This window comes from Temnothorax longispinosus, chromosome 8, assembly GCF_030848805.1.
Source record: "Temnothorax longispinosus isolate EJ_2023e chromosome 8, Tlon_JGU_v1, whole genome shotgun sequence".
Taxonomy (NCBI): domain Eukaryota; kingdom Metazoa; phylum Arthropoda; class Insecta; order Hymenoptera; family Formicidae; genus Temnothorax; species Temnothorax longispinosus.
In genome coordinates, this window is record NC_092365.1 from 19,289,031 (window position 1) to 19,311,875 (window position 22,845).

General features: G+C 32.5%; 4 protein-coding genes and 2 long non-coding RNA genes across 6 annotated transcripts; all 6 read right to left on the reverse strand.

The window, feature by feature from the left end:
• Positions 1-1,657: 1,657 nt before the first annotated feature.
• On the reverse strand, positions 1,658-2,062 carry LOC139818353 (probable salivary secreted peptide). Its single transcript, XM_071786962.1, has one exon. The coding sequence runs from the start codon at positions 2,060-2,062 to the stop codon at positions 1,658-1,660; it is 405 nt and encodes a 134-aa protein (XP_071643063.1).
• A 2,545-nt stretch (positions 2,063-4,607) lies between these two features.
• On the reverse strand, positions 4,608-5,316 carry LOC139817904 (probable salivary secreted peptide). Its single transcript, XM_071786183.1, has one exon. It carries the CDS (start codon positions 5,246-5,248, stop codon positions 4,847-4,849), a length of 402 nt encoding a protein of 133 aa, XP_071642284.1. The 5' UTR covers positions 5,249-5,316; the 3' UTR covers positions 4,608-4,846.
• Positions 5,317-6,897: 1,581 nt separating this feature from the next.
• Positions 6,898-7,612, reverse strand: LOC139817893 (probable salivary secreted peptide). Its single transcript, XM_071786171.1, has one exon. The coding sequence runs from the start codon at positions 7,540-7,542 to the stop codon at positions 7,138-7,140; it is 405 nt and encodes a 134-aa protein (XP_071642272.1). The 5' UTR covers positions 7,543-7,612; the 3' UTR covers positions 6,898-7,137.
• Positions 7,613-10,212: 2,600 nt separating this feature from the next.
• On the reverse strand, positions 10,213-10,620 carry LOC139818354 (probable salivary secreted peptide). The gene has a single exon (XM_071786963.1). It carries the CDS (start codon positions 10,618-10,620, stop codon positions 10,213-10,215), a length of 408 nt encoding a protein of 135 aa, XP_071643064.1.
• A 3,907-nt stretch (positions 10,621-14,527) lies between these two features.
• LOC139817764 (uncharacterized) lies at positions 14,528-15,490 on the reverse strand. The gene is made up of 2 exons (XR_011733308.1): positions 14,760-15,490; positions 14,528-14,657 (listed from the first exon to the last, which is right to left on the reverse strand). It is a non-coding gene; the product is annotated as an uncharacterized lncRNA (long non-coding RNA).
• A 2,263-nt stretch (positions 15,491-17,753) lies between these two features.
• Positions 17,754-18,544, reverse strand: LOC139817889 (uncharacterized). Its single transcript, XR_011733325.1, has 2 exons — positions 17,984-18,544; positions 17,754-17,879 (listed from the first exon to the last, which is right to left on the reverse strand). It is a non-coding gene; the product is annotated as an uncharacterized lncRNA (long non-coding RNA).
• Positions 18,545-22,845: the final 4,301 nt, after the last annotated feature.

Genomic DNA, 22,845 nt, shown 5'->3' on the forward strand with positions numbered 1-22,845 from the left:
TTAACTCGACTAAAAATATGATTTTTGCAGGATTCGATTAATAAATGTCAAAGTAATTATAATGAATATGAATTAATAATATTTTAAACAGATTTTTCTCTGTAAAAACATATTTTTCCGTAACTAAATATACTCTAATGTTACGTTTATAATCTCGTTTTTTCGACCTGAATTTTTACATATAAAAATTGCATATGTTTCTAGTTGTCTAGTCCACAAATATAATCTCTTTGCATCCTGTCTTCGTTCGTGACAGAACTGGGACAGTGTGACGGTACTCGGCACGGCGCGGGGTGCTCCACACGCTCGAGTATTCAAAGTAGCCGATTACTTCGCTTACACATCGGAAACAGAGGATTGTCGAGAGCGCGAGAATCGCACCGCGCCGATCGGACCCCACCCCAATGAGATCCATTAAAACGTAATCAATGAAGAGCCACCATGTAGAACCGCGAATTACGCTTCTCCCTTCCGCGCGTAGTTTTCAGAAGCGGAAACTGCGGACGAACTAGGTACTCCGACGTGGCTTCACGGGTAACGCGACCGGAATGGGGAGGTAGAATAAGTAGGTTAACGAAATGGTCGTTCGCAAGCTTGAGATACCGCCACCAATTTCCAGTGGTCCTCAACTCGATTCGAAGTTTCTCCTAGCCGGCGGGATACCCCGTGCTAGAGAATGCGCCACGAAGCGACAACAATTTTCCAGTCGGTTGTTCCTCCTCCGTGCCACCGTGCATGCATGCGCAAAACGTACTTTGTACGTAAGCCTCGGAAATAGAAGATGTTCCTCTCCGTTTCCTTGTACCCCGTGCCAGTTGCCCCCAGCGCGGCTCTTTGGAGACGACCACCCCGAACTCCAGCCCAACGAGCATATACCGCTTCGAGGAAATAAAAAAAAGGACGAATTATCGAGAATCTTAAAGGGAAGCGCGCGGCGCTTGATTAGCGCATACAAGAAAGGCATTCCACGAGTGGATTCTTCGCGGTCCGTTTTTACTCCGAATCGCTGTCGCGTTTCGCTTCGGCGCTAATTGCATTACTATCGACACTTCTTCCAGATTCCTTCTTTAACGCTCGTCACACTTATTCCTCTTATCTCGTATCGCAATATTCGAGCTGAAGACGACAGGAATATAATTAGCGAAATAATTAGCAATTAATTATTTAATTAGTAATTAGTTGTTGTAATAATAGTTAGAAATTAAAGAATACAATTAGAAGATATAATTAAATGCGTGATAGGCGTATTTATTTGACTCATAAATAGAGGAACATGAACGATAAGTTGTACATTTTATAGAATGTTATTAGTTTGATATATACTGCATGCGTTATTAAAATTTATTATAAATAGTTTATGTTCTATATTGCGAGTTTATAAGTATATGTACTGGAGAATTTTTAAGAAAAACACACAATTACATCAATTACGTTGATTTATTGGTGATATATACAAGATATCAATCAATTAAGGTGAATAACAGGAATATTCACCAGTGACATGTCTTCTTTTAGCAGCAATGGTGACAGTTGTTGCAATAATAAATAGGTCAGAACATACTAGGTTGATGTAGCTTTCAAATTATTTTACTTCTTCATCTCAATTGCATCCAGAAATCATCATACCAGTCGTAAGAACTGCTTCCACTGTGGTTAGTTAAAGTCGTGAATAAAGCTGAAGGACGAAGTTAATGCCGTGACTCCTCTGACTTTTGAACTTCATGGTGACGTTGTTGTGTCCGGGTCCACCTCCCTTAATACTAGCGTAAGCACCGTTTCCATTCGTCTTCTGGTCCAATGCTTCAACCATAGTAATACGTTCCCCTCTCGGAACACTGAAGGTCTTCTCAATAACCTTGACTTGCATCCAGCCAGAATTCTTGACGATGTTTTCTTTGAGGACGAGTTTGTCGCCGGGCATCCTGAAGCCGACAATCAGATGATGTGATGCCTGGTTGGCGGAAACATAGGACTCGACAGATCCATTAGCGGGTACGGTGTTGATGGTCAACAGAACGGTGATCAGAAAGGCCAAACCGGCTATGTACTTGTACGCCGACATTTTGGCTTATTTTGCACTCGAAAACCGCGCTGTATCGCTAGTAGAAAGGTAACTCGAAGTGTGCCGGTATAACGACTGATCGGCGCTTAAATACACGCAATAATCGCTTATCGCTCGGCTTATCATGATTTTACATCTCTGGTGTGCCACCTTGTTCTGGAAAAATACGTTCCGCGAAAGAGTCATTCCGATACCATCTATGACGTCTATTCTTTTTCGAAGAAATTCCTGAACTGGTGCACATTCGTGCAATAAGTTAAAGTGAAACAAAATATACTTGTCTCACTCTAACTTAATTGCATTACTGATGTGCACCAGTTCAGAAAGTTCTTCAAAACGGAATACACGTATAAATGTTCTTTCAATGACCAAGTTCAGCAGAACGTTTATTTTGGAACTGTTGGAAGTTTTCTAAGCTCAGATTTGTCCGATGACAAATAGATTAAAACCGGTAAGACAAAATTAATTTAACTAAATAAGTGAATATATGTGCGTGGATAAAATGATTTATTTTGTGCATTAATAATTAGTGCAATATAAATTTAAATGTTTCAAAAAAAGGCTATTAAAGCTATTATATATATATATATATATATATATATATATATATATAAAGCAAATTATAATTTTGAAAGGAAAAATTTAACAAATAGGTATTTTTGTTAACTGTAGAAACGTAAAAAATACGTTTCTTAAATCATGGTTTCAAAAACATTTTTGTTCAAACGTTTCTTAATGGTTCTTTACGGTTTATGAAACTATGTATTAAAAAAACGTATATGAAACTAATATGTGCTACCTGGGACCTTCCTTATTATCTCTAATTATTAGAATAAAAAACAAGCAACACAAGTTTCGATGAAATTCATACATAAAGCGCACTAATGAAATTATCGCTCATATTTTTTCTTAATTTACAATTTTATTACGAGTGATTTTATATCCTTTCTCTTGATGGAGAAAATATTAATATTTTTCTCTTTTAAGAAGAGGATATCATCGATACTCGAATCTATCGAAATATTGTCGCTTTTCCGCGATGCCGATTGGTTCTCTTATTGCGCTTACTTCATGAGCGGCTGTCATGGCATATTTTGACAGTTGTGTGGTTAATAGTATAATAGTAACAGTAAAATATCAAAAATAAATAGCGCGCGCGTAGCGCGCGTCAGTGATGTCTAGTAATAATAAAAAGTAAATTAATTTATTATTATAAATTAAATTCAAAGCGACTAGAAATATATGATAGTACATGCGCAAATTGATTAGTATTCTAATATAAGGCTGTCAAAGACCTAAGTTTGAATCGTATGGCTTTTGATTCTAATTTGATTGTATATCGTAACGTCCTTATTTTTCTTATTATTATTGACCAGTATTCCTTGTACAGTGTAAAATCGATAATTATTTTAGTTCAATCTTTAATTAAACGCGTTGGAAATATTGCAATCATTATTATTCACATATTCACGTATATATACGTTTCTATTCTGAGGTATGATCTATCGAGTATAGACATAAGTTTTATCGATATACTAAATCAATATTTTTATCGTCCAAATTTTATAAAACCTCCAAGAGAGTCATATCTCAATTGTCTCGGGCTATCTTTGGAATTAATATAATTCACAGAACAAGATTTCTTAAAATAAGATTGATATCTTTCTAAATGTTATTGATAATTGTTATTAATAATGAATCGTCATATAAGATACTTGATACTGATTTCATAATAGGAATAAGAGAAACTATAATGAAGGGCATTTATATATTCTAATGATCTATCTGTAAACTATATATAAACATTGTACGTATACATGCATTCGAGATTTAGTGTATTTTTGACAGTAAACATTAATAATATTTATACATTTAATAGCCATTGTTAAGCATTTCCACGTATATATACAAATAATGTTGTTACAAAATATATTTTATATATAAAATATATTTATCAAATATGTTTTAAAATTAAAAATACAAATACAAATAGATTTTCTATATAAAAATCGCAATAACAGAATAACTATTCGACCTTTGTTTTTTACAACAATTAAAAAATAGATCTTTATATAAATTATTTACACGCATTATGAGTTGTGACGCTTTGCGCTGATGATAATCTCTTCTGATATCGCTCTGCAGTGTTCTTTGAGACGTGTGCACAAATGTCTTTTTGTCTGCCCAATATACGTAGCATTGCAATCTTTACAATTGAACTTGTGTACCGTCTTACTTATTCCTCTTACTTCGTATCGCAATATTCGAGTTGAAGATGACAGAAATATAATTAGCAATTAATTATTTAATTAGGAATTAGTTATAACAATAGAAATTAGAGAATACAATTAGAAGATATAATTAAATGCGTGAAAGGCGTATTTATTTGACTCATAAACAGAGGAACATGAACTATAAGTTGTACATTTTATAAAATGTTATTAGTTTAATTGATATATACTGCATGCGTTATTAAAATTTAATTATTATAAATAGTTTATGTTCTATATTGCGAATTTAGAAGTATATGTATAAGAAAAACACATTTTTACATCAATTACGTTGATTTATTGGTGATATATACAAGATATCAAACAATTAAAGTGAACAACAGGAATATTCAGTGACATGTCTTCTTTTAGCAGCAATGGTGACAGTTGTTGCAATAATAAATAGGTCAAAACATATTAGGTTGATGTAGCTTTAAAATTATTTTACTTCTTCATCCTAATTGCATCCAGGAATCATCATACCAGTCGTAAGAACTGCTTCCACTGTGATTAATTAAGGTCGTGCATAAAGCTGAACGACAAAGTTGATGCCGTGACCCCTCTGACTCTTGAACTTCATTGTGACGTTGTTGTGTCCAGGTCCACCTCTTAGAATACTAGCGTATGCGCCGTTTCCATTCGTCTTCTGATCCAATGCTTCAACCATAGTGATACGATCGAACCTCGAAACATTGAAGGTCTTCTCAACAACCTGGACTTTCTGCCAGCCAGAATTCTTGACGATGCTCTGTCTGAGGACGAGTCTGTCGCCGGGCATCCTGTAGCCGACTCTCAGATGATGTGACTTGTTGGCGGGAGCATAGGAATCGATAGATCCATTAGCGGGTACGGTGATGATGGTCAACAGAACGGTGACCAGAAAGGCCAAACCGGCTATGTACTTGTACGCCGACATTTTAGCTTATTTCGCACTCGAAAACCGCGCTGTATCGCTAGTAGAAAGGTAACTTGAGGTGTGCCGGTATAACGAGTGATCGGCGCTTAAATACAGGCAATAATCTCTTATCACTCGGCTTATCATGATTACATATCTGGTGGGCCACCTTGTTCTGAAAAGATACGTTCCGCGAAAGAGTCATTCCGATCAATACGACTTCGTCACAACACGTTCAAACAAACCTTTCTTATTATCTCTAATTATTAGAATAAAAAACGAGCAACACAAACTCTGATGAAATTCATACAAAGCGCACTAATGAAATTATCGTTCATATTTTTTTCTTAATTACTTTACAATTTCATTATGAGTAATTTTATATCATTTTACTGATGGAGAAAATATTAATATTTAATAATAAAAAATAAATTAATTTATTATCATAAATTAAATTTGAAGCAACTAGAAATATATGATAGCACATGCGCAAATTGCCCGGTATTCCCTGTACAGTGTGTAATCGATAATTATTTTAATTAAATCTTTAATTAGACGCGTTGGAAATATTGCAATCATTATTATTCACAAATTCACGTATATATACGTTTTTATTTTGAGGTATGATTCATCGAGTAGACACAAGTGTTATCGGTATACTAAATCAATATTTTTATCGTCCAAATATTATAAAACCTCCAAGAGAGTTATATCTCAATTGTCTCAGGCTATCTTTGGAATTGATATAATTCACAGAACAAGATTTCTTAATAAGATTGATATCTTTCTAAATGTAATTGATAATTGTTATTAATAATGAATCGTCATATAAGATACTTGATACTGATTTCATAATAGGGATGAGAGGAACTATAATGAAGGGCATTTATATATTCTAATGATCTACCTGTAAACTATATAAGCATTATACGCATACATGCATTTGAGATTCAGTGTATTTTCGACAGTAAACATCAATAATATTTATACATTTAATAGCCATTGTTAAGCATTTCCACGTATATACAAATATTGTCGTTACAAAATATGTTTTATACATATAAAATATATTTATCAAATGTGTTTTAAAATTAAAAATACAAATACAAATAGATTTCTATATAAAAATCGCAATAACAGAATAATTATTCGACCTTTGTTTTTTACAGTAGTTAAAAAATAGATATTTATATAAATTATTCAGACGCATTATGAGTTGTGACGCTTTGCGCTGATGATAATCTTTTTTGATATCGCTCTGATGTTCTTTGAGACGTGTGCACAAATGTCGTTTTGTCTGGCCAATATATGTAGCAGTGCAATCTTTACAATTGATCTTGTGTACCGTCACACTTATTCCTCTTACCTCGTATCGCAATATTCGAGTTGAAGATGACAGGAATATGATTAGGAACTAATTATTTAATTAGTAATTAGTTGTTATAATAATATTTAAAAATTAGAGAAAAACATTTAGAAGATATAATTAAATGCGTGAAAGGGGCGTTTTTATTTGACTCATAAATAGAGGAACATGAACTATAAGTTGTACATTTTATACAATGTTATTAGTTTGATATGTACTGCATGCGTTATTAAAATTTAATTATTATAAATAGTTTATGTTCTATATTGCGAATTTATAAGTATATGTATAAGAAAAACACACATTTTTACATCAATTACGTTGATTTATTGGTGATATATACAAGATATCAAACAATTAAAGTAAACAACAGGAATATTCAGTGACATGTCTTCTTTTAGCAGCAATGGTGACAGTTGTTGCAATAATAAATAGGTCAGAACGTACTAGGTTGATGTAGCTTTTAAAATTATTTTACTTCTTTATCCTAATTGCACCCAGGAATCATCATACCAGTCGTAAGAACTGCTTCCACTGTGGTTAATTAAGGTCGTGCATAAAGCTGAACGACGAAGTTAATGCTGTGACCCCTCTGACTCTTGAACTTCAAGGTGACGTTGTTGTGTCCGGGTCCACCTCCCAGAACAGTAGCGTGCGCGCCGTTTCCATTTGTCTTCTGGTCCAATGCTTCAACCATAGTGATACGTTCCCACCTCGACTCGACATTGAAAGTCTTCTCAACAGTTACAACCTTCATCCAGCTAGAATTTTTGATGATTCTGTCCTTGAGGACGAGTCTGTCGCCAGGCATCCTGTAGCCGACAATCAGATGATGTGACTTGTTGGCGGGAGCATAGGAATCGATAGATCCATTAGCGGGTACGGTGTTGATGGTCAACAGAACGGTGACCAGAAAGGCCAAACCGGCTATGTACTTGTACGCCGACATTTTGGCTTATTTCGCACTCGAAAACCGCGCTGTATCGCTAGTAGAAAGATAACTCGAGATGTGCCGGCATAACGAGTGATCGGCGCTTAAATACACGCAATAATCCCTTATCGCTCGGCTTATCATGATTACATCTCTGGTGTGCTACCTTGTTCTGGAAAGATACGTTCCGCGAAAGAGTCATTCCGATCAATACGACTTTGTCACAACACGTTCAGACAAATCTGTCTTATTATCTGTAATTATTAACATAAAAAACGAGCAACACAATTTCTGATGAAATTAATACAATGCGGACTAATGAAATTATCACTCATTTTTTCTTAATTACTTCACAATTTTATTACGAGTAATTTTATATCATTTTACTGATGGAGAAAATATTAATATTTTTTAATAAAAAGTAAATTAATGTATTATCATAAATTAAATTCAAAGCGACTAGAAATATCTGATGCCACATGCGCAATTTGACCGGTATTCCCTGTACAGTATGTGTAATCGATAATTATTTTAATTAAATCTTTAATTAGACGCGTTGGAGATATTGCAATCATTATTATTCACAAATTCACGTATATATACGTTTTTATTCTGAGGTATGATTCATCGAGTAAGCACAAGTGTTATCACTATACTAAATCAATATTTTTATCGTTCAAATATTATAAAACCTCCAAGAGAGTCATATCTCAATTGTCTCAAGCTATCTTTGAAAATATAATTCACAGAACAAGATTTCTTAATAAGATCGATATCTTTTTAAATATTATTGATAATTGTTATTAATAATAAATTGTCATATAAGATACTTGATACTGATTTCATAATAGGGATAAGAGAAATTACAATGAAGGGCATTTATATATTCTAATGATCTACCTGTAAACTATATAAACATTGTACCTACGCACTGTATGCATTCGAGATTCAATGTATCTTCGACAGTAAACATCAATAATATTTATACATTTAATAGCCATTGTTAAGCATTTCCACGCATATACATATATTGTTGTTACAAAATATATTTTATACATATAAAATATATTTATCAAATATGTTTTAAAGTTAAAAATATAAATACAAATAGATTTCTGTATATAAAGATCGCAATAACAGAATAACTATTCAACCTTTGTTTTTTACAACAATTATAAAATAGATATTTATATGAATTATTTACACGCATTATGAGTTGTGACGCTTTGCGCTGATAATAATCTTTTTTTAACGAATGTATATTTTATATTTTACTATTTTATGCGAGAAAAAAAGATACAGAGAAGTTAATAGTACTTTAAAAACAAAGACAGAGAACTTCAATCGCCAGTGAATAATTAACAATTAGCAAAAGTATTATGATCGACCCAACTGGCAAATTCTATTGATCACAAAACGTTACGTTTCAACCGCAGATTTCGGTTCTTTTCAAGCGTATAGAAACAACTCACAAATATTAATCAGTCAGACATAATGCTCAAATTACGCCGAATCTAAAAACTGAACATTAAAAATTGAAGCACGCAACAATAAGTATAAATCCATAAATAAGTATATAAATTAAAAACTTACATACTTGTGCGTTAAAATCACAGAGGTAAAATACATGTTAAACAGCATTTTCGTTAGTCGTTTATGTCGAAGGACGTGTCAGAGCCGTGCGGTGGTAAAATTTAAACTGATAAACCGGACAAGCAATAAAAACAAATTAGTGTCGTCAATAATAAAAGCTAGGGCGTAGAGAGGGAAACAGAGAAGAAAGAGAGGAAATTATGTTTCTTTTATAATATGTTCGTAGAGAGCGTTAAGATTCTCCGTGTCTTTTTGTAAGTTAATGGTGTCATCAAATTTTTTTAATAAAAAACGTCTCCGCTAATTCCCTCTTTCTAATCTGTCTCTTTTTATGTAGTATTTCTGGCTTTTCCCAATCAAAATCATCCCCAAAGAATGTTCGATGCTCACATTGCTCACTTACTACAAAATGCTCATTTGCCTGTTTTCTGATATCGCTCTGGTGTTTTTTGAGACGTGTGCACAAATGTCTTTTTGTCTGCTCAATATAGGTACCATTGCAATTTTTACAATTGATCTTGTGTACCGTCACACTTATTCCTCTTACCTCGTATCGCAATATTCGAGTTGAAGACGACAGGAATATAATTAGCGAAATAATTAGCAATTAATTATTTAATTAGTCATTAGTTGTTATAATAACAATTAGAAATTAGAGAAAACAATTAGAAGATATAATTAAATGCGTGAAAGGAGCGTATTTATTTGACTCATAAATAGAGGAACATGAACGATAAATTGTACATTTTATAGAATGTTATTAGTTTGATACACTGCACGCGTTATTAAAATTTATTAAAAAAGGTTATGTTCTATATTGCGAGGTTATAAGTATATGTACTTGAGAATTTTTAAGAAAAACACACAATTACATCAATTACATTGATTTATTGGTGATGTATACAATATATCAAACAATTAAGGTGAATAACAGGAATATTCAGTGACATGTCTTCTTTTAGCAGCAACAGTTGTTGCAATAATAAATAGGTCAGAACATACTAGGTTGATGTAGCTTTTAAAATTATTTTACTTTTTTATCCTAATTATATCCAGGAATCATCATACCAGTCATAAAAACTGCTTCCACTGTGGTTAATAAGACCGTGCAAAAAGCTGAACGAGGAACTTAATGTTGTGACCTCTCCGACTCTTGAACTGTATGGTGACGTAGTTGTGTCCGAGTCCACCTCTCAGAATACTAGCGTACGCGCCATACGTCGTCTGGTCCAATGCTTCAATCATAGTGATACGTCCCCACCTCGAGACATCGAAGGTCTTCTTAATAACCTGAACCTTTCCCCAGCTAGAACTTTTTTCGATTCTCTGCAGGAGGGCGAGTCTGTCGCCATGCACCCTGGAGCCGACAATCAGATGATTTGAACTGTATGACTTGTTGGCGGGAGCATAGGAATCGATAGATCCATTAGCGAGTACGGTGTTGATGGTCAACAGAATGGTGACCAGAAAGGCCAAACCGACTATGTACTTGTACTCCGACATTTTGGCTTATTTCGCACTCGAAAATCGCGCTGTATCGCTAGTAGAAAGGTAACTCAAGGTGTGCCGGTATAACGAGTGATCGGCGCTTAAATAAACTATATTTAACACGCAATAATCGTTTATCGCTCGGCTTATCATGATTACATCTCTGTGTCACCTTGTTTTGGTAAGTTTCGCGAATGGATCATTCCGATCAATACGACTTCGTCACAACACGTTCAGACAAATCTCTTTTATTATCTCTAATTATTAGAATAAAAAACAAGCAACACATTTTCTGATGAAATTCATACAAAGCGCACTAATGAAATTATCGCGAAATTATCATATTTTTTTAAAATAATATAAAATTACTTGTATATGAAATTGTAAAATAATTAAGAAAAAATATGATAATTTCGCGATAATTTTATTAGTGCACTTTGTAATACTGATGAAGAAAATATTAATATTTAATAATAAAAAGTAAATTAATTTATTATCATAAATTAAATTTTAAACGATTAGAAATATATAATAGCACATGCGCAAGTTGACCGGTATTCCCTGTACAGTGTGTGATCGATATTAATTAAATCTTTAATTAGACGCGTTGGAGAGATTGCAATCATTATTATTCACACGTTCACGTATATATACGTTTCTATTCTGAGGTATGATTTATCGAGTATAGACACAAGTGTTATCGATATACTAAATCAATATTTTTATCGTCTAAATATTATGAAACCTCCAAGAGAGTCATATTTTAATTGTCTCAAACTATCTTTGGAATTGATATATTTCACAAAACAAAGATTTTTTAATAAGATCGATATCTTTCTAAATGTTATTGACAATTGTTATTAATAATAAATTGTCATAAGATACTTGATATTGATTTTATAATAGGGATAATAAAAGAAACTATAATGAAGAGCATATTTATATATTCTAATGATTTATCTCTAAACTATATAAACATTGTACATGCAGCATGCGAATGCATATATACATTCGAGATTCAATGTATCTTCGACAGTAAACATCAATAATACTTATACATTTAATAGCCATTGTTAAGCATTGCCACGTATGTACATATATTGTTACAAAATATATTTTATACATATAAAATATATTTAATAGGGAATAGTGAGAAAGACAATCGGAGCCACGTGCGGTAATTATTGCGCAATCAACACATAGTCAATAAGATAAAATTCGTACGAATATGTATGACTAATATATTTTATCTTATCTCTAAAAATATAAATACAAATAGATTTCTATATAAAGATCGCAATAACAGAATAACTATTCGAGCTTTGTTTTTTACAACAGTTAAAAAAAGTGTGCAAGTAGAAACTTGCACATTGCTTCCTCATAATTTTTAAGTGAGCAAGTAGAAACTTGCACATTGCTTTTTCATAGTTTTTAAGTATACAAATTAAAAACTGGCACATTACTTAATCAATATTTTATTTTGTTTATAAAGCTTCCTCTATGAGGAAGCTTGTTTTTTCTTTGATGTATAATTATTAGTGAATATTTATTTATTTTGCTTTCTCATAGAGGAAGCTTTATAAACAAAATAAAATGTTGATTAAGTAATGTGCAAATTTCTTGAGTTATAATATATAAGCGAAAAAATGATAAAGAAGCAATATGTAAGTTTCCAATTTACACATTTTTTTATTATATTAGCAAATTTTTATAATTCTATTGTATTCATTTCTACCCTTATTTTATATATAATTCTTTAAAATTTTATTGATTAGTTCTTGAGAAACAAACGTTTAAAATTATGGGGAATCCGTACATAAGAAGCAATGCGAAAGTTTCTAATTTACATACATTTTTTTTATTATATTAGCAATTTATTCAAATTCTATTGTATTCTTAGATCATTTCTACTTTTATTTCATATATAAATCTTTAAAATTTAGTTAATTAGTTCTTGAGATACAGACGTTTGAAATTTTGGAGAATCCGTACAAAAGAAACAATGCGCATGTTTCTAATTTACACACATCTTTTATTATATTAAAATTTTTTTCTAATTCTATTGTATTTTTAGGTCTTTTCTACCTCTATTTCATATATAATTTTTTAAAATTTGATTGATCAGTTTTCGTGTTACACACATTTGAAATTTCGAAGAATTCGTACATACATAGAAACTTTATAAAGCTTGGTCTAATCAACCAAATCTTAAAGAATTGTACATGAAATAGGGGTAGAAAAGACTGAAGATTATAATAGAATTCGAAAAGTTGACAATAATTAATACTAAATTGTCAAAAAAACATCAATTTGTGACAAGTTTCAATTATTGAGACTTGAGATGTAGGCCTTAAAGGTTAAAATTTTTAAATATTGGTAATTTTTCTAATTTTATTCTTTAGTCGTTGTATTCTTCAGTCGTTTCTATTACTATTTCATATATAATTCGTTAAGATTTGGTTGATTAGTTCTGGAGTTATAGAAATTTAGATAAATTTCGCATATACACATACAGACATACGGACATTTTTAAAAATTGCGATTTTTCGACGTTTTAGAACATTCTGAACACATTGGCAGCAACAAAAAAAATATGTTTACGAAAACAAAGCTTCCTTTATGAGGAAGCAATAGATATTTATATAATATGAGTTATGTATATACGTATTATGAGTTATGACGCTTCGCGCTGCTGATAATCTCTTTTTAACGAATGTATATTTTATGTTTTATTATTTTATGCGAGAAAAGAACGATACAGAGTTAATAGTATTTTAAAAACAAAAACAGAGAACTTGAATCATCAGTGAATAATTAACAATTAGCAAAGGTATTATGATGAACCCAACTGGCAAATTTTATTGATCACAAAACGCTACGTTTCGACCGCAGATTTCGGTCCTTTTTAAAGCGTACAGAAACAACTTACAAATATCAATCAGTCAGACATAATGCCCAAACTACTCCGAATCTAAAAACTAAACATCAACAATTGAAGCACGCAACAATAAGTATAAATCCATAAATAAGTATATAAATCAGAAGCTTATATATTTGTTAAAATCACAGAGGTAAAATACCGGTTAAACGGCATTTTCGTTAGTCGCTTTTGTCGAAGGACATGTCAGAGCCGTGCGGTGGTAAAATTTAAACTGATAAACCGGATAAAAGCAATAAAAACAAACCAGTGTCGTCAATAATAAAAGCTAAGAAGTAGAGAGAGAAACAAAAAAGAAGGAAAGGAAATTATGTTTTTTTTATAATATGTTTGTAGAGAGCATTAAGATTCTCCGTGTCCTTTTGTAAGTTAATGGTGTCATCAAATTTCTTAATAAAAAACTTCTCCGCTAATCCCTCTTTCTAATCTGTCTCTCTTTATGTATTATTTCTGGCTTTTTCCAATCAAAATCATCCCCAAAGGATGTTCGATGTTCACATTGCTCACTTAATATAAAATGCTTATTCGCCTGTTTTCTGATATCGCTCTGGTGTTCTTTGAAACGTGTGCACAATTGTCTTTTTGTCTGCTCAATATACGTATTATTGCAATTTTTACAATTGATCTTGTGTACCGTCACACTTATTCCTCTTACCTCGTATTGCAATATTCGAGTTGAAGACGACAGGAATATAATTAGTGAAATAATTAATAATTAATTATTTAATTAGTAATTAGTTGTTATAATAATAGTTAGAAATTAGAGAATACAATTAAAAGATATAATTAAATGCGTGAAAGGGGCGTATTTATTTAAATCATAACTTATAAATAGAGGAACATGAACGATAAGTTGTATTTTATAGAATGTTATTATAGTTTGATACACTGCACGCGTTATTAAAATTGATTATAAATAATTTATGTTTTATATTGCGAGTTTATAAGTATATGTACTTGAAAATTTTTAAGAAAAACACACAATTACATATCAATTACGTTGATTTATTGGTGATATATATACAAGATATCAAACAATTAAAGTGAATAACAGGAATATTCAGTGACGTGTCTTGTTTTAGAAGCAATGATGACAGTTGTTGCAATAATATTTCTGTGGCAATAAAATAATAAATAGGTCAGAACATACTAGGTTGATATAGCTTTTAAAATTGTTATACTTCTTTATTCTGATTGCATCCAGGAATCATCATACCAGTCATAAGAACTGCTTCCACTATGGGTAATTAGGCCGTGCAAAAAGCTGAAAAAGGAACTTAACGCTGTGATCCTTCTGACTCTGGAACTTCATGGTGACGTAGTTGTGTCCGAGTCCACCTTCCAGAATACTAACGTACGCGCCATACGGCGTCTGGTCCAATGCTTCAATCAGAGTGATACGTCCCCATCTCGAGACATCGAAGGTCCTTTCAATAACCTGAACTTTTCCCCAGCTAGAATTTTTGACGATTCTCTCCAGGTGGACGAGTCTGTCGCCGGGCACCCTGGAGCCGACAATCAGATTATTTGATGCCTGGTAGGCTGGAGCATAGGAATCGATAGATCCATTAGCGGATACGATGTTGATGGTCAACAGAACGGTGACCAGAAAGGCCAAACCTGCTATGTAATTGTACGCCGACATTTCGCACTCGAAAACCGCGCTGTATCGCTAGTAAAAAGGTAACTCGAGATGTGCCGGTATAACGAGTGATCGGCACTTAAATACACTATATTTAACACGCAATTGTCGCTTATCGCTCGCCTTATCATCTCTGTGTCACCTTGTTCTGGAAAGTTTCGCGAAAGAGTCATTCCTATCAATACGACTTCGTCACAACACGTTCAGACCAACCTTTCTTATTATATCTAATTATTAGAATAAAAACCGAGCAACACAATTTCTGATGAAATTCATACAAAGCGCACTAATGAAATTATCGCTCATATTTTTTTCTTAATTGCTTTACAATTTCATTACGAGTAATTGTATATAATTTTTTAAAATAATATAAAATTACTCGTAATGAAATTGCAAAGTAATTAAGAAAAAAATATGATAATTTCGCGATAATTTCATTAGTGCACTTTGTAATACTGATAAAGAAAATATTAATATTTAATAATAAAAAGTAAATTAATTTATTATCATAAATTAAATTTAAAGCGACTAGAAATGTATGATAGCACATGCGCAAATTGACCAGTATTCCCTGTACAGTGTGTAATCGATAATTATTTTAATTAAATCTTTAATTAGACGCGTTGGTGGTATTTCAATCATTATTATTTACATATTCACGTATATATACGTTTTTATTGTGAGGTATGATCTATCGATTAGAGACACAAGTGTTATCGATATACTAAATCAATATTTTTATCGTCCAAATATTATGAAACCTCCAAAAGAGTCATATCTCAATTGTCCCAAACTATTTTTGGAATTGATATAATTCACAGAACAAAGATTTCTTAATAAGATCGATATTTTTCTAATTGTATTAATAATAAATCGTCATATAAGATGCTTGATACTGATTTCATAATAAGGATAAGAGAAACTATAATGAAGGGCAATTGTATATTCTAATGATATACCTGTAAACTATATAAACATTGTACGCATATATGCATTCGAGATTCAAAGTATCTTCGACAGTAAACATCAATAATACTTATACATTTAATAGCCATTGTTAAGCATTGCCACGTATATAGATATATTGTTGTTACAATATATATTTTATACATATAAAATATATTTAATAGGGATTCGTGAGAGTGGCAATCGGGGGGGGGGGGGGTGGAACTACACGCGGTAATTATCGCGCAATCAATATATAGTCAATAAGATAAAATTCGTACAAATATGTATTGACTAATATATTTTATCTTATTGACTGTATATTGATTGCGCAATAGTTATCACGCATGGCTTCAATTGCCTCTCTCACTATTTTCTATTTGTTTTATTCAGGAGAGCCTATACTTAGTTTATTAAAATATATTTATCAAATATGTTTTAAAGTTAAAAATACAAATACAAATAGATTTCTATATAAAGATAGCAATAACAGAATAACTATTCGACCTTTGTTTTTTACATCAGTTAAAAAATAGATATTTATATGAATTATTTACACGCATTATGAGTTGTGACGCTTCGCGCTGATGATAATCTTTTTTTAACGAATGTATATTTTCTGTTTTATTATTTTATGCGAGAAAAGAACGATACAGAGTTAATAGTATTTTAAATAAAAAAACAGAGAACTTGAATCGCCAGTGAATAATTAACAATTAGCAAAGATATTATGATCGACCCAACTGGCAAATTTTACTAATTACAAAACGCTACGTTTCGACCGCAGATTTCGGTCCTTTTCAAGCGTATAGAAACAACTCACAAATATTAATCAGTCAGACATAATGCCCAAACTACGCCGAATCTAAAAACTAAACATCAACAATTGAAGCACGCAACAATAAGTATAAATCCATAAATAAGTATATAAATCAAAAGCTTACATATTATTTGTTAAAATTACAGAGGTAAAATACATGTTAAACGGCATCTTCATTAGTCGTTTATGTCGAAGGACATGTCAGAGCCGAGGGAAACAGAGAAGAAGGAAAGGAAATTATGTTTTTTTTTTTTAATATATGTTCATAGAGAGCGTTAAGATTCTCTGTGTCTTTTTGTAAGTTAATGGTGTCTCTCATCAAATTTCTTAATAAAAAACGTCTCCGCTAATATCCTCTTTCTAATCTGTCTCTCTTTATGTATAATTATTTTTCGCTTTTCTCAATCAAAATCATCCCCAAAGAATGTTCCATGCTTACTCACTACAGAATGGTGATTCGTCTGTTTTTTGATATCGCTCTGGTGTTCTTTGAGACGTGTGCACAAATTTCTTATAATTAGCGAAATAATTAGCAATTAATTATTTAATTAGTAATTAGTTGTTACAATAATAGTTAGAATTTAGAGAATACAATTAGAAGATATAATTAAGTGCGTGAAAGGGGCGTATTTATTTGACTCATAAATAGAGGAACATGAACGATAAGTGGTACATTTTATAGAATGTTATTATATAGTTTGATATATACTGCATGCGTTATTAAAATTTATTAAAAAAGTTTACGTTTTGTATTGCGAATTTATAAGTATATGTACTTGAGAATTTTTAAGGAAAACACACAATTACATCAATTACGTTGATTTATTAGTGATATATACAAGATATCAAACAATTAAAGTGAATAACAGGAATATTTAGTGACATGTCTTCTTTTAGCAGCAATGATGACAGTTGTTGCAATAATATTTCTGTGGCAATAAAATAATAAATAGGTCAGAACATACTATAAGTTGATGTAGCTTTTAAAATTATTTTACTTCTTCATCCTAATTGCATCCAAGAATCATCATACCATCAGTCATAAGAACTGCTTCCACTGTGGTTAATAAGACCGTGCAAAAATCTGAAGGAGGTACTTAATGCTTTGACCCCTCTGACTCTGGAACTTCAGGGTGACGTAGTTGTGTCCAAGTCCACCTCTCAGAATACTAACGTACGCGCCATACGGCGTCTGGTCCAATGCTTCAAGCAGAGTGATACGTCCCCACCTTGAGACATCAAAGGTCTTCTCAATAACCTGGATGTTTCCCGAGCTAGGATTTTTTTCGATTCTCTGCAGAAGGGCGAGTCTGTCGCCGGGCACTCTGGAGCCGACAATCAGACTTGATCTGTATGACTCGTTGGCGGGAGCATAGGAATTGTTAGATCCATTAGCGAGTACGGTGTTGACGGTCAACAGAACGGTGACCAGAAAAGCCGAACCGGCTATGTACTTGTACGCCGACATTTTGGCTTATTTTGCACTCGAAAACCACGCTGTGTTGCTAGTAAAAAGGTAACTCGAGATGTGCCGGTATAACGAGTGATCGGCGCTTAAATAAACTATATTTAACACGCAATAGTCGCTTATCGTTCGGCTTATCACTGTGTCACCTTGTTTCGGAAAGTTTCGCTAAGAGTCATTCCGATCAATACGACTTCGTCACAACACGTTCAGACCAGCCTTTCTTATTATCTCTAATTATTAGAATAAAAAACGAGCAACACAATTTCTGATGAAATTCATACAAAGCGCACTAATGAAATTATCGCTCATATTTTTTTCTTAATTAAAGATTAGGAATGGCTATGGGAGTCAGACGCAGTTGTCAGTGCGTAAAAAAACTTAAGCGATTTCATCAATTGAATATATATTCAAACGTTTCTGCTCGCATTGAGCCATCTTCAGTAAAATATATAAAAAAGTTAATAATTACATACAACAACAATAAGCATGGTTTACAATTTGTTTAGTATAGATACATAAGCGTGGTGAAGAAATTCTGTATCAGTTTGTAAATTCAGTCTGTTCTTCTGTAACTTAATATGCGCCATTTCCGAAACTCGTCTTTTAGATAGAAATCTCTCTTTGTCTAGTATCTCAATGTTCTCCCAATCGAAATCATGGTCAAAATTAATCCTCTGTTCCGTAATAACGGATTGAGTTGTAGTATTTCTTTGAATGTGGTTTCTATGTTCAGAGATCCTGGTTTTTAATTGTCTCATTGTTTGACCCACGTATGAGGCATCGCAATTCTTACATAAGATCTTATATACTACATTTTTATTGGATTGGATTGGGAGAGTGTCCTTCTGTACTCGAATAAATTTACGCATTTTATTTAAGCTGAAAAACGAAAGATTGACATTCAAGTCTTTAGTGACGTTTTTAAATTTACCCGCGATGTTAGAGACATAAGGAATGGTAAACCAAATGCGTTGTTCTTCACTATCAATCGGTGAAGATTCATTTTGCCTGCGTGTGCTTCTATTAAGGAGAGACTTAATTCTAATATTAATTGTATTGAAAATAAAAGACAGCGGATAGTCATTCTCTAAAAGTGTGTCAATAATAAATTTCATATTTTTAAAATGAAATTTTGGATGTGATAAGAGAAACGCTCTATCTACCATGCTCATTATTGTGCCTCTTTTTTGGGAAACAGGGTGCTGCGACATAAAATTAAGATACCGGCCTGAGAAAGTAGGTTTGTGAAACCAGTCAAATTCTAAAACGTTATTATTATTAATGATAGTATTATTATTAATGAAACCTCCAAAAGAGTCATATCTCAATTGTTTCAAACTATCTTTGGAATTGATATAATTCACAGAACAAAAATTTCTTAATAAGATCGATATCTTTCTAATTGTTATTAATAATAAATCTTCATATAAGATACTTGATACTGATTTCATAATAGGGATAAAAGAAACTATAATGAAGGGCAATTGTATATTTTAATGATCTACCTGTAAACTATGTAAACATTGTACGCATATATGCATTTGAGATTTAATGTATCTTCGATAGTAAACATCAATAATACTTATACATTTAATAGCCATTTTTAAACATTGCCACGTATATACATATATTGTTGTTACAAAATATATTTTATACATATAAAATATATTTAATAGGGAATAGTGAGAAAGGCAATCGGAGCCGCGCGCGGTAATTCTTGCGCAATCTATATATAGTCAATAAGATAAAATTCGTACGAATACGTATTGACTAATATATTTTATTTTATTGATTATATATTGATTGCGCAATAATTATCGCGCGTGGCTTTAATTGCCTCTCTTACTCTTCCTTATTTGATTTATTCAGGAGAGCCTATACTTAGTTTATTAAAATATATTTGTCAAATATGTTTTAAAGTTAAAAATACAAATACAAATAGATTTGTAAATAAAGATCGCAATAACAGAATAACTATTCGACCTTTGTTTTTTACAACAGTTAAAAAATAGATATTTATATGAATTATTTACACGCATTATGAGTTGTGTTGTGACGCTTCGCGCTGATGTTGATAATCTTATTTTACCGAATGTATATTTTATGTTTTATTATTTTATTATTTTATGCGAGAAAAAAGCGATACAGAGAATTTAATAGTATTTTGATCTTTCACGATAAATTTTCCAAATAGTGAAGTTGCCAAATTGCAAGGGTCACAGTTGCTTTGTCAAGGCTGTTGGAGACTGTTTGCTCAGATGCTTGTTAACCGTGTGAACATCCAATATGTTACCTCGTGTGTGCACTTAGGTCCTGCATCGAGAATAGATTCACTCGGATCATTAAGTCAACTGGTGGATATACGGTGACAGAATATTAGTCATAACAGCTGCAATGCATTTCAAATTCGCTCTTATTTGACATTCATTAAAAGTATATCATACATATATGCAAATAATATGCATAAAATCATTTATCTATGAAAAGGATATTGTTACTTGTTTTATTTTTTACATAGCTATTATATTCGATAAAGGAACTCATTTCGAATTTTTTGCGGATATCTCAAGAGAGCTGCTTATTCGGAGTAAACACACAGTTAAAAGAAATTTGCGATACTTCGATAAACTTTTAAAACTTGTATGATTTACAGGTGGCAGCCTGAATTGAAGTGGTTCAAAAGACGTCTTGATTAACGACTGCAGATGGTTTGTATAGTTATTGACTTTGTATGGTTATCAATAACCATCATTTCGAAAATAACGTGTTTTATCTGATCATTCTTATCCAGATTTTGCTAACTGACTTTCGAATGAATGTCTGCTCGCAAATACATGTTTCACATATGTTCCGCGAATATATACAGGTACCTCCCGTCTCCGCCTAATGTTAATTTTCTGCAAACCACGTTCTGCTGCCCGTGAATGAGACCGGGGATGCTAGGAAGCAGTCCGATGGGCAATGAATGCGAGCTTTTCCTCGCTCTCCGCGTTTCGGCATATGGAAGTTTATACCTACGAGACTCTCTCTCTCTCTCTCTCTCTCTCTCTCTTTCTCTTCTTTCTTTTCCTTTTCTTTTGTTTCTGCACGCAGCTCTCATTCTTCCGTAATCCTCGACACGCGAGAGCGTGTGCATGTGCGTACCTATCGCATCATGCATACTTGTGCACTAGCACAGGCGGACGATATAAGCGGTTAATACCGAGGCAGTGCGCGGGGTGCGCCCTGGCGACTTCACCTTCCTTTCTACGTATATAAGGTACGATCGAACGCCGGGATGCAAGTGCACTCGCATTATTCATTCGACGTACAAACTCTGCGATCGCGGGACCGGCCCGATCCCCGTAGCACCTGTCTTGACCGTGGCAGGCGCGAGACGCAGTCCGCTCGCGTAGTCCGCCTATCACCGCTGCACACGATGCGCTTGCCATTAATTATCTGGGTATATGCTTCGGAGATCCGAGGCAAAAGCCGACTTCGGTCGTCTTAACGAGCCGCAGAACGGCTCCGCCGATCGGGAATCGATGCTAATGGTGCAGTATTGAACTCTCTAACTAGCATTAAACATACGGATTGGAACAGATTTTGTATCGTTTGAACGATTAATTTAAGGAAATATTTCTCTTAAAAATTTTTATTATAAACCATGTTTAATTATATATAATTCGCTTATACATTGAATTTGAAATTAAATAAATTTTAATATTTGCCGAATTAAATCTTGAAGAATATTCTTAAAGATAGATATTTTCAAAATATTAAATATATTTAAAATGTTCCAAATTACGTAATTTTATATCATAAATATTGAAAATTATAAATTAAAAATGAATTAGCTTTATTTGGTACTAGCTTAAGCTGCCCGATGTTGTCCGTCGAGGAATCTGTGAAAACACATTTTACCCCTTTTCACCCCGTTAGGGATTAAAGTTCTAAAAATCTCTTTTTAGTGAGTGCTTACATCATGGAAGGAATATTCTTTCCGAATTTCATGTTTCTAGGTTTAAGGGTTTGGGCTTGGGCTGGACGTTGATGAGTCAGTCAGGACATTTGTTTATATATATATAAAAATAGATATAGTTTTAATAAATATATAGATATAGATTTAATGGCGAAAATATGATCTTATATTTTCGTCGCTAAACGATATTTATAAATATTGTATTTATTGTAACTTATATATATATATGTTAAAGTTTATACATGTATTTATTTAAAACAATAATTAAGTCTTAATTATATCTAAAAGCTACATTAATATCAAATGTTATCTAAAAGCAAACAAGGGCAAACCTTCGGTGGTATGACAGAAGGGAGATAAGAGAGTGTGAACGGGAGGAAGGTCAGTCGTTAGGACAATTTAGACGAACAGAAAAGTTCCATTGCCACCGTGTACTTTATTGGCCATTGTTACATGAAACGGAGTG